The sequence below is a fragment of the Hemicordylus capensis genome, chromosome 1 (assembly GCF_027244095.1).
Source record: "Hemicordylus capensis ecotype Gifberg chromosome 1, rHemCap1.1.pri, whole genome shotgun sequence".
Lineage (NCBI taxonomy): Eukaryota > Metazoa > Chordata > Lepidosauria > Squamata > Cordylidae > Hemicordylus > Hemicordylus capensis.
Genome location: NC_069657.1, coordinates 31070878 through 31084010, shown reverse-complemented (window position 1 = coordinate 31084010; position 13133 = coordinate 31070878). Strand labels below are relative to the sequence as shown.

At 40.4% G+C, this 13133-nt stretch overlaps 1 protein-coding gene across 5 annotated transcripts in view; it reads right to left on the bottom strand.

The window, feature by feature from the left end:
* DICER1 (dicer 1, ribonuclease III) overlaps positions 1–13133 on the bottom strand; it is a 77761-nt gene continuing 64628 nt past the window's right edge. For all 5 annotated transcript variants that reach the window (XM_053263765.1, XM_053263789.1, XM_053263756.1 and 2 more), the window contains 5 exons: positions 7541–8423; positions 7150–7418; positions 5473–5635; positions 5313–5388; positions 1–4888 (listed from right to left, as the gene is read on the bottom strand). In XM_053263765.1, the coding sequence (XP_053119740.1) occupies positions 4723–4888; positions 5313–5388; positions 5473–5635; positions 7150–7418; positions 7541–8423 (1557 nt within the window). In that variant the 3' untranslated portion in view covers positions 1–4722. The remainder of the gene's footprint in view (positions 4889–5312; positions 5389–5472; positions 5636–7149; positions 7419–7540; positions 8424–13133) is intronic.

Here is a 13133-nt window from a genome sequence, read left to right as displayed (position 1 = left end):
TGAACAGACCATAACTTTATTGGATATATTCAGCTACAATTATTACAAAAATCTATTAAAGGTAATTGTGATCCATAAGGTGCAGACTGCAAATTTCTGCAGCATGATTACAGTATGAATGAATTACATTTTATGTCCCTTAGACAGCTGCAGCATGTGATGGGAAATATTTTATTGTCCATCAAATTATGTTATTCATTCTACTTGATTTTAACCATCTTTATAGTCAAACTATTTACAATAAAAAAGCCTGCAATTTTCAATGCTTGTTCAACTTCTGTGTTTCTTTAGATAACTTGCTGCTGTAGTAAACTGAGTGCATCTACCATATCTATTTAAACTGCCTGTGGTTGTTATCCAAATGAATTGCAAAGAAGAGTGTAAAACCTACAAAAGGACTTGGGAGACAAAATTGATATATTAAATTTTGAGTTATCATGAGAGAGGTTTGCATTCTACACTAATCCTATGTATATCTATTATCCAACTTCTGCTGGTGAAAATAGTTGGGTTTCAGTTACACTTTATATGTAAGAGTTAAGGTTTTAAAGACACAGATTTATGATATCGGCACACCTTCACTTATTGAAAATGAAAGTATTTGCCATCATTAACGTAAAAGCTGTCCTAGGATCCAATCCTGTTTTCATTAGTCACACACAACTGGTTCCATTACATTCATTGAGGGATGTAGGAGAATAGCATATGGCTCAAATATGGTCAGTTTACTATCTTCAAGCTTGAAAAGGCCATGACTTTGGGGCTATTTATGCCACCTGCATATGTGGTCCTATACTTTATGGGACAACTCAAGAGTTGAACAGAGCCTATAGACAAACTGAGAGAAGCTTGTATCAGATTAGGTTCTCAGCAGATACAATCCACAAATCCCTTCACAACTAAAACACAGAAATTTAAAATTGACCATCATGTGTGCTTTTTGATGGATGTTACAATAGGACGGGGGGCAGGGATGCGGGCGGTGGGGGGAGGAACAAAGATTCTTCTACATTCTAACAGTTTGACAAAACAGTAATATATAGCATGATAAAAAGTGGGTGGGATGCAGAGAACCATGAACGTAATTCTGCTTGTGCCATGGGGTAATTTTCATTCCAACTCTTGTGCGTTGGACGACCCTCTGGAATGGCACAGGGGACTTAAACTGGGGAGATCAATGGAAACTGGAAACAGCACCCTTGTGCAAGTGGAACTGCCATCCACAAGGGGCTCTCTGGATCCCACCCAAATGTTTTGACTCCTTTAAAAAAAAAAACATATAGGAAAATGCCTCAAACATAACAGAATGGCCTATTTCAGTTGTGCAAGTTAAATGACACAATGCAGGCATTCCAAAGATCTTTCTTTCAAATTCAGTAAGTTATATCAGCAGCAAGGCCCCAACCACATTTTTCCTCTATTAAGCATATTTCTCCTTGAAATGAGGTAAAGCATGGTACCAAGTGCAATGCTTATTTGTGCTACATGAACAGAACAGCACAACACAAAGCCATAAAATAAAATAAAAATGCAGCATAGTTAGGAGGACTGTTTAAGAAGTACAGTATAATAGAACAAAATTTCCAGAACTAGATTCATGCCAATTAACCCCTTCACTTTCTGCATGAGGAGTCTGCGTGGTGATTTTGAAGACAGGCTTGCAACAGTTCATTTCCTCTAATACATATAGCATGTCAAATGAGTTCAACCCCAACCTTCAAATGATCAGATTTAGGTCTAGTAGCATACATTTTCCAATACGCGCAATTGCATTAAAAAGATTAAAGCAGTTGCACAGCATGGGAACTAGTGTAATTTTTGTATTCTAACAGCGTTATGAAATATCTGAATGAAATCATACAGCAAAAAAAAGTTGTGGCATCGCATCTCTCTCTCTCTCTCTCTCTCTCTCTCACACACACACACACACACACACACACACACACACACACAATTAGCAGCAGGACCTATATTTACAATTGGCCCCTACTCAATATTTTCAGTTCATCAACTTGATGCAACAAAATGAAGGATATTGAATACTTTTGATATGGAGTGTAATCATCAACAGCTTCTAACTGCTATCAGGCTACACTCCAACCTCTGCACATATCCTACTATGAAATATTCCTGTGAAGCGTGCACTGATGATCTTTCAATCTCACAAGAGTGGTTTAGATTTTACTTATGGCATTTCACAAAAAATAAAATCTTACACATTTGATTAGAATAATACATGCCCCTTTGAACTGTATTAATGTGAGTTTTTAGAACTGACATGTGTGTCAGCAGAAAACTAACAGAATTGCAAAACTACACTTCAGACTACAATTCTGTATTTAATAGTGTGTTCATTCGTAAGATACCTATATAACTCTATTGAAGACAACATGGACAACAATCCTCAATCCACTTTTCCCACTGACAAGTCCCACTGAAATCAAGCTTGAAAAACACTTCAAGAGTCAGTGGTTTGAAGACTGCAACTTCACATAAAGTGTTGTGATAGATGTTCACAATCCAAAGCTATAGATCTATGTGGGATGGGGCACTATTCATGTTGCAAGCAGTTTCTCTGAAGTTTCACAACTGCTGCTCCCACAGCGGAAGAGAACAGCCATTTTTAAAGCTAAAACGTGGCTTGCCTCTTCATCAGTGAGAGTTGGCGGCAGCAGAAGCAAGGAAACATCAAATTCTATGTGCCATTCTCCCATGGACACTCAAACAGTTTTGTTGGATCACATCCTTTAGGTCTTTCACAATATTCTACTCTCTCATTGTGACTGACATCACACACAAATATTTCATTTCACTGTTACCATTATTAGAAGAATCAAAGCAAGAAATGCAATACTCAGAACTAAATTCTGTATTTAAGAGAAGTACAGCACCCCCTGCCATAAAGGTATGTTCCTTCTCTTTTAGAAAAGCAAGCAAGATTTTTTCCATCTAAATTTTGAATGCATGAGTATGTGTGCAGGGAAGGGATCTTTAAAAGCAAAGAACACATTATTTATCTGTAATTTAACACATAAAACAGCATCAAGAGCAGACCACTGTGCTGGAAAACATTAAAAAAATCTTGCTCAGCTCTCTCAAACTTTCAAGCATAATTAATGGGGCAAAATTGCAGCAAACCTCTATTGATATTGGTGGGAGTAAAAGACAGCCCACAGCTTTTTAAAAAATGTAAATTAAGAGGTATTATAGTTACAGTGCAAAAATTAAAAATTTCAAGCATAATACATACACATAGCACCAAAAAAGAAAAACAATGCATGCAAAAGTGGGGGAAAAGACACAAAAGAACAAAGAAGAACTGAGGTATTTAAGTGAAGGGTGCCTACAAATATCTACAGAAATTAGGCATAGCCTAAAAACGTATGCTTTCATAACAACTGAAACAATAACAAGCTAATTACTCTACGTTAAAGGACCTAAATCACAGATGTATCAAAAGTATGGCAGTTTCTCTCACACAACAACTTCCATGGCATTTTAACAGCACAGCTTTGGTAGGTGAAATATGCATGCAATTCTGAAAAGTACAGTAAGAAATTTATGTGGAAATTGCTTGTAAAGGTGCTCCATTTGTTAAATATGTATCCAATATAAAATCTGCAGCATATTTTAGGTGCGATATGTCAAAGGTTCTTTTTTTTTGAAAGCAACAGTTTGCACTGTGCAGTTAGCTATTACTAAGAAGTTCCAATAGTGGAAACAATGTCTGCAATCCACCAGTGACAACTCCTGAACAAGTTCCTTGAACTGAAAGGGGGTTCCTCCAAAAGGGATGGATTGTGTTCACTTAAGCTCTCGGTGGCTGTAACATTGGAAATTAGCGAGAGACTTGTTTGCAGTATCCGCCCCCCACCCCAAAATTGTACTAACCATTTCCTCTGAATTGTTAAAAATAACCACACTACCTATATATGAATACCATTTCTAGTACAGTCCTGTAATAAGATACGTCTCAGCTAAACGAACATGTTGTACTGTAAATATGGAGCTGTATCATTGTAAAATGCATTCTAAAAATGAAGGGAATGTAAAACAGTTTGCTCCAAAGAGATCAGAAATAAAAAGTTGTATTAATGAGGGTTTATGTACTTTTAAGGCAAGAACCTTTCAAATGCAAGACTATGTGGCATCAATTCAACTTTATCAGGATGCCAGATATTTCAATTAAAAACCTGTCCCTAACAAATAAGTGCAATAATGATTGGGAATGCCATCTTAATGCAAAGATGACATGGAAAGAACAAGGACAATACTGGCACACTTATCCTTACACCAAATCATCCAGTACAGTTTATAAACTGCTTCGTGACTGGCACTAGTGCACAGATTTGAGGAATTTCAAGATTACTATATATATAGATATATAAATCTAGTAACTGCGATAGGCATAAGCTCCCTGGCCTTTAACACTAAGCAAAGCTGTACTGACAGAGTAAATCAAAAGATACCTGACAACAATTATTTTGAACACTTGCTAAATGTCATATTAAAGCACTCTTGTGATTAAACAAAGCAGAAGTGAGGAAAGAAGACAAGATTGTGTTTGCGCAAAAAAACTATAACTACAATTAGTTCCAAAATTATGTATACATGTTAAATGTTGTTAGCTATTTTGTTATCAAACTTTAAATGCTGTCTTCAATTTGTTCCTCTCAACATCACCTTTTACATCTATATATATATTTATTTTAAAGAGGTGTCTCAGCTATTTGGAACCTGAGGTTGATTTGCTTTGAGGCTCCGTAGAGCTCTTCTTGCTGCTGCAGATTTGGCGATCCGATAGCTTCTTCCAACACCTTTAAACTTTCCCTTCCCTACAACTTCCACAGTTACTCTGACTTTTCCATCGTAGGTTCTTTCTGCAGGACTGCACAAGGGGAAGGAAAACAAAAACCAGTTATAGCCAAGGAAAAATCTATTCTCAACAAATAACCATGCTGATCTACAGCAGCACATACATACTCTTCAAGAATAATTATTGTTGCATCAGCTTCATCAGATGCAAGAATCTGCTTCATCAGATGCATGAAATGGACGGAGAAAGGGCAGGATGACAAATACAACTGGTGGGTGGGGGGAGGCGAGGGGGGAGAATCAGTCTACTACCATTTGAGGTATGAATTTATACCTTGTATACATACAAGGTATGTATTTCAATAATCTCTCCATTGTTTTTCTTTTGCTACTTTTTTCCAGATGAAAATAAGCTACCATAAACATACTAAATTACAAGGACATAAATAATCTACCAAGGAACATTTTATAGGAATACTGAACAAATGCATGCTTACCTAAATTTAGCTGTCTCTGGCTCCATTTCTAGCAGTTCTCGTACTGGGGAACGGGGCACATTTGCAGAGAATTTTTCTGTGATAAAAGAGTTATACTTTTAACCCTCCTAACAGCAAACAATGAATTACTGAACTTTTCTTCTGAGAGCTCTTATGTTACCTATTAATGGCCTCATCATTGGATAATACACGTGCCAAACCATTTCCAGAGACATTCCACTATCCATGTAAATGGCACCAGCAAGAGACTCAAATATATCCCCCATGGCCTTTGGTACTTCTATATCCTCTTCTTTTTCTTCATCTTCTTCAGATCTTCGGAGCTAAAAATCAAAGCAAAATGTTGCCGTACAGAAGTTGTTGCAAAGTTGAATTTAAAAAACCTGACTAATGAAGTGCCTGTGCAGAAAGTCAAGTACAGGAAGATCACATAGTTGCACTAAACACCCAGGGATCTGGGCAACTGTGCATAAGTTCCATTTAAAACAAATGCTAAGTGCCACAGTTGCTCAGTGTTGTGGAAGCAGCACAACACTAGTCTGGCACACAAGTTCTAGACTTAGTGCCACAGCTGTGTGCAAATGTGATGTCCTCTGGCAAGCAATTCATTAGACAAGATGTTGGCCACTTAGAAAACGCTGTTGCCTCATGGCTGGTTTTGGGTTAGTTAAGGCCGGCAAAGCGTGAATGGATAAATCTACACTCTGATTTTGCAAGCATTCATCAAAATGTAAGCATTTAATCCAAACAGCCAGACCAATTTAGGGGAAATGAGTGCAAAACTATAATTCCCCATGATTTGCTGGCAATAAATAAAAATTCTATCTATTAATTCCCTGTGATGACCTGGATACACTGGCAGACATCGCAGGGCCTGCTTTAAAAGTGCATGCATTCGGAAGAAGCATCTGCAAAAGAGGAAGCGTGTCAGTGATGTGCTGCTGGACCGTGGGCACAGCTGGGAGGTTTTGCCCCCAGTCCTACGGGCATGCTGGTGTGCAAAGGGGCTAAACCTCCCAGCAATGCTCACGCTCCTGAAGCAAGTCAGTGCCACGCTTCCTCTCTTGCAGGATGCTTCCAGGGTGCGAGAAGAGTGAAGAAGTCTCTCTTCCTTATGAAACAGCATGCATGGAGGACTGGAGGGGGTTGTGAACAGGCCCCCACTGCGTCTCCGCAGCACCTCCTAGTGTGCACACTTTGTTAGGCTGTCTGCCACTGCTTCTGTGCATGCACTGGAGGACGAGGAGGAAAGAAAACAGGGTTCCATCAAGTCCTAGGGGGATTCCTCTAGACACAAGTGCAATACCCTCACACGGGGCAATAACACAACCAAAGTTGCATTTTAACATGATCAAATATATACTACAATTCCATAGGAGAGCTTTTAAAAAGCACAGGCTGTATTTCGTTCCAAGTTCAGGCCCCTGAGAATCTCAGTTTATTTTATTTTATTTTCAAAGCGAGCTTCTATTTCTTAAGATTGCAAAAATATGTGGAAAATGTTTCCTGAAGTCCTGGAAGCCAGAGAGGTGGCTTTACGGTATAACTTCTTCCAATCCCCCACCCACAATTAAAAAGCAGGCTGGAATGATTTTCAAACACAAATTATGCAACACAGAATTGATGGACTTGCTCTATTTGCATAATTTACACAACACTGAAAGATCCAGTCTTTAACACAGATCCCAGATTGTCTGGCAATCCGGAACAATTTGTTATGGGTGTGGCTAACAGATAAAGTTTGTTTATTATTGTTATTATTCTGGCTTCAGAATTTGAGATGGAAATGAGGTGATGAGATTCCAACACAGAAAAACAACTTCTCAATATCACTAACCTCAGAATCCATTCCTTGCATTTCATTTTTTTCCATCTGAAACTGTACAAAGTCATCAATAACATGAAACAGCTCGGGAGAGACAGCTTTGAAGTATTTGTGGTAGTCATACTTTACAGCCAACGAGGCAAAGATGGTGTTGTTAACGAGAGCAGATCGCAGGTCTGTTAGGACTCCTGGAGAATGCTGCCGTGGGTCTTCATAAAGGTGCTTGGTTATGAGGTAGTCCAAAATTGCATCTCCCAGGAATTCCAATCGCTGGTAACAATCTTAAAGAAAAGAAAGAAGAGAGGGACCATACAGCAATACAAATCAATATTCCTTGCAAAATAATCTGCCATTCTTCATGCATGCATGTTTACTGGAGAAAGGAATTTTTCACATGACTTACCAGTAATGGTGTTATAATGATAGGAGGCATGAGTAAATGCCTGAAGTAGGTAAGCCTTGTTCTTAAAACTGTAGTTAATTTTCTCCTCAAAATTTTCAAAGCCAGATATAAGATGATTCAAAGTTCTCTCAGCATCCGGATGATCAAACATGCATCTTGGCGGAATCTTTAAGGAGCCATATACCAAGTCTTTATATAGAGAAGATTCTTGATTGACTAGAGAGGCAGAAATACAGTTCGCTGAAGGATGTTTCTGTTGGCTGTTGAAACAGTCTCTGAGGGAATACAGAGTGCTGTCCCAATCAGTTTTTTTAATTACTGGAAGCACTTTTAGCCCCAGTGAACAAAGGAAAAGTTGGGCAGCTCTCTCACCACAGCTGGTCAGATAGCAGCCTAGAAGGGCCTCCACACAGTCTGCAATGCTTTTGTCAGCAATACACTGTTCTGTATGCAAGTCATAGGAGATGGACTGTTTCCCAGCATCAATGCCACAATTTTCCTCCGATGGATTCCAGAAACCAACTACGAAGTCATCTTCTTCGACAGCCTTGCTGGGGTCTAGATAGCACATGGCATCCCACGAGCTGTAGTCAAAGTCATCAAAATCTGATGAAAATTGAACATTAGTCAAGGACGATTTCTTGGGTGCTTTCCATTCATAGCTGTTATCAGTGGGTGAGAAGGGGGAGAGAGAGATTTTCTTCACAAATGCTCCAGAACCTATCAGCATATTATCAATAAATTTGATATGCTCCTGGTCATACTCCAAGAAGTCATCCTCAAAGTCAGCTTCCTCCTTGGGTACCCGCCACATTAGGTCGTCGTCATCATCATCATCATAGTCGTCGTCATGCTTTCCATTAGACATCAAGCCTTCCTTTGCCTGAAAGCAGAACACAGAAACAAAAATATGACGAGGCACCAAACTGAAACAGTTCAATATTTTCACATCTTCACAGCAAAACAGCTGTGAACAGAAATAATGCCAACTTTAATTGTTGTCTTTTATGAAGGACATTAGCAGCAAATACATTGATTCATGCTGTCAAAGCCCTATATGTTCAAAGGTCTAAATATACGGTTGGGAAATATAAAAGTGCAGAATGGTATATACAGCCCCCAAAACTTGCAGTTTCTTATCTACTTAAGCATATGAAACAAGAATTTAAAATGTAATATTGATTTGTACAATTATGATAAAGAATTTCACACTCACTCTCTAGCCACCGAACTGGGCTCCTGTGTGCAAATGCAATGAACAGCACTCGATTTAAGAATTCCTAAAATCTTATTTTAAACTATAACCACACAGTCATAAATAACAGTGTTCCAACATTATATTATAAGCGAGCTTAGCAATAAAATACTTGCAGTGGGAAAATAGAAATCTCTACAATCCTGGACTACTGCAATTATAGGTGAATAAGCAGAAAAGTGACAATTTATGACAGTAATAAAGAAGAGCTAGAAGGCCCATTTGTTTAGCATGAACAAAACCAGTTGAGACAATTGTTAAATTATATCTACATACAAATGTAAGAGCTCTAGACCAAATATTTCAAGCCAGGTTTGACATTCGTATAAACAACTGCATGGATAACACCAAACACTGAATTAGGAATTTGCTAGATGCTAGAGCTTTAGTGGAGGTTTTGGTTTTCAAATACAAATTATATCTGGGGTGAGGGAGGGGTGGGCAAGCCTGAATAGAACCATTTCAGCCTTAATGTAGATAACATGGCTGATGCTGTTCTGCCAACACATTATTTTCAGTTATGATTTTGGACAAAACACCATACATTACTGAAATATGCAAAGTAAACTGAGCCAATCCAGAAATACCCTAGGATAGAAATGCCATATATATCTGTACAATTTTCCTACGCAGAATTACTCATTGCTCACTCTGGTTCTCCGACTAAGACTGACTGGTTTCAGTCCAAAGTTTCGGGCAGGAGTCTCACCCAGCCCTGCTTGCAGATGCCAGGGATTCAACCTGGGATCTTCTGCATGCAAAGCAGATGCTCGCCCACTGAGCTACAGCCCCATGCCCAAGAATCTAATGCACTGTCTCCCAGCACTGTTCCTTCCAAGGCATGCGCATGTGCACACGCTCACAAGTTCTTGGATGTCTGCCCAGTTCATTTGAGATCCTGCTCAGGTTGAATCAGGAAGGCCCCACTCTGAATGCACTAGCGCACACTCTGCCTTGACACTGCCACCCAGAACACAACTCATTCTGCACAGAGATGAAAAAAATTAGAGGGACCACTGTTTCCCAGCTTTATTTAATTTCTGCCATGTCTCCTGTGAGCTTCCCCCATTGTCTGGGGCATACCCATCATCACATTCAGCAAAGCCTACAGCAGTTCTAGTCTACCCATATTCTATCAGGTAAGTTTACAATGCTGTTGGCAAATGGAACCCCCCTAACAGCCTGTAAACTACTTAAAAAAAAAAAAAGAAGTGTAAGTGCTGTATCATTAATCCATTGCTCTATTTTTAGAAAACACATCATCATTCTCTTTGAAGTGACATTCAGATGTATTTACACAAGACTTGAAGTGTTTTATTTCACAATAAATATTCCAGCAGTATCCTTTTTGTGTGCCCTCTGGTGGTGTGTTATCTAAATATGGATTTCAGAAAACAGATTAGTTCAAACACACTCTAATTCTGACTTTCTGTGGAGAAATCAAAATTATAAATCAAAGGACAAGCATGTTTAATTCTGAACTGCTTGTGAAGTGGTAAAGTCCAATAAACTTCTGGAACAATATTAGAAAAATGAAAGTTTTGCCAACTGATATTCTTCCCTATAAAGTAGAAGAATTCACGAATACTACGAAGGACTAGGACTTGGTCCAAAATCATCTGAGCCAATTGTTTTGCTGAGCAAGGGCTTCAGAACCCTAATATCTTTCACTTTACTGCAGCAATGAATTCTGGCAAAGCAGGGCCCTCATTAATTCAAAACTGATGACTGCAAAGCTTGATTGAGTTCAATCCCCAGCACCATACCTCCAGTGACTGTTGCTGGTGTTTATCTTATGTTTCTTTATATATTGTGAGCCCTTTGGGGACAGGGGTCCATCTTATTTGTTCCGTTGAGACCCATTAGGGAACGTTCCAAGCTCTTACTGCTTTCTAAGTATAGGCAGCAAAGAGCCTCTCCCCAGCCTGGGTATATATAGCAAGGTGCCTTTCCCACTCTCCAGTTCTGGATTCCGCTGCTACACCCAGCAACAGAGAGGCCGGGTGGGCGTGTGAAGGTACAGGTGGCCACTAGGAGAACTTCAGTTACAGGTAAAAAACCTGAGGCGGTTCTTCATGGCCCTTGTACTTCACACTGATGGTCCCATCACAAGCTAATGTACGTGGAGGAGAAGGGTGCAGGAGACACCATCATGCGAAAACTGATTGCAGTACTGCTCTCCCGAAGGCAGCATCATGGCAGGCATAATGCTGTATGCCTGACAGCCCTGATCATTTAAGGAATAGCAGGTGTGACAGGATGATGCGTATGGGGGCTCGTACTGGGGAGACAACCCGTGATCTCAGGGAGGACAGCTGGTCTTGTAGTAGCAAGCATGACTTGTCCCCTTAGCTAAAGCAGGGTCTGCCCTGGTTGCATACAAAAGGGAGACTAGAAGTGTGAGCACTGTAAGATATTCCACTCAGGAGATGGAGCCACTCTGGGAAGAGCAGAAGGTTCCAAGTTTCCTCCCTGGCATCTCCAAGATAGGGCTGAGAGAGACTCCTGCCTGCAACCTTGGAGAAGCTGCTGCCAGTCTGTGAAGACAATACTGAGCTAGATAGACCAATGGTCTGACTCAGTATATGGCAGCTTCCTATATTCCAAGTAAGTCGTGAATCATTTCCATTTCACTCCATAGGATTTGAGCATCGTTTCCTCGTGTGATACCATCAGAACCTCTTGGATGTCCCTTGATCATTCAGTCTGATTTGCCATGCCATGTGGTGCAGTTGTATCTCTACCAAGTAAAAAGTGGAAATGTGTATACTCCACAATTCCACCAATAGTTAGTCTATGCCTAGAACATAATCAGATATCCTAGTATCAGTCAATTCCATAAAGAATCCAATGGTGCATTCCTATTGTAAGCTCTGGAGTTGAAGTCCAAACATTAAAATAACTGCTGTCCTGATGAATCACCAGAATTGTTTCAGCCAAAATAAGGCCTTCGTCAGTGGCATAACTCTCTATAGACCATAAGAATAATTGGTGGCTCACTTTATCTGGTGGATACAATCAAGTTAGTACCAACAGAGCCTGTAATTTGAAGCAAGCTTTGATACCCAGGCAATCGGCATCAAAGCAATCAGGAGAGACTCTCGGATCTGCAGTAACAAGTATAATGTGTGGTGTAATGGTAGCATTCGGGCTAGTATTGCCTTTGGGTATCATAGTGTTCACAGTAGTGGTCGCTGTCATATATATATCCAAGTGATCATTGAAGAAGTATCCATACCTGTCATGGGGATAGGAAGGGGAGCAGTGGCCCTGTTTGTAAGGGTACTGATCGTAAGAGTGCACAGAATACACACACACTCTCTCTATCTGGAGATCTGTCCAGAGAGTATTCTGGGGGCTCTCCCTTGACTTATGACACGGGATTGTCTCCCTAGTCTGGAGTACTGGGTCTTGCAGGTGACTGTGTGGCCAGCTGTGCTGGAATCAAGGAATGTTCCTTCAGTATCGGAGAGATCTGAATGAATACTGAGGCCGTAGCTCCCACTGGTTTCTTTGGAATTTTTGGAAGATTACATGCCAAGGGATGCACGGGTGTCTGGTTTGGGAGATCTGTAGACGTTTGGAGAGTCAGCGTCAAAGTGGCTAACCTCTCCTTTTTAGGGAGGTCCAGGTCCGGTTAGAGATTCTTCTCCAGTTTTCCTGTTGGTACTGACACAGTCCCGGCACAGGCACCACAGCTGGTGATGCAGTGGGCATAGAAGTCCCTGTCTGTCCCGAAGGAACACAAATGGACTGCACTAAGAAGGATGACACAACGGTGGTGTGTGCTAGGTGGGGCTGCAGATGAGTCCCCAATGCAGTGCCGGTTTCTAGTGTCTCCACAGGAGATTGAAATGGGGTCTTAGAGACCATCTGAGTCTGTGGAAGGAGAGCTTTTTCACACAGTAGGGCTCTTAACCTGGCCGCTCTATTGCAGCACGCTTGACAGGTGAATTTTTTGCAGTGCCGGCTGGTCTCTGTGATGTGGGATTCCGAGACACAGGAGGCAAGCCTGGTGGTTGTCTGACAATGGTATTTTCGTGTGGCAACCTGCACATTGCCTAAAGGTGGTTTTACTGGCCATAGCCCCACAGGATCGAGGGTAGGGGGTTGGGGAACCATTTAACAAAAAATGCTAAAAGGAATAGTGAACACAAATACTGTGAAAAATAATAGAAGACATAAATGGAATAAAACGAGGATAAAAATATTAAGGGAAGAAATTGAGAGCAGGAGATAAGTCTCAAAGAGTCAAAGGTTCTCTGAACAGTAGAGCTAAAGCATGGCAGAAACAGAGAACTGGAAAACTGGAGAGGCACCTTGCTATATCTACCTGGC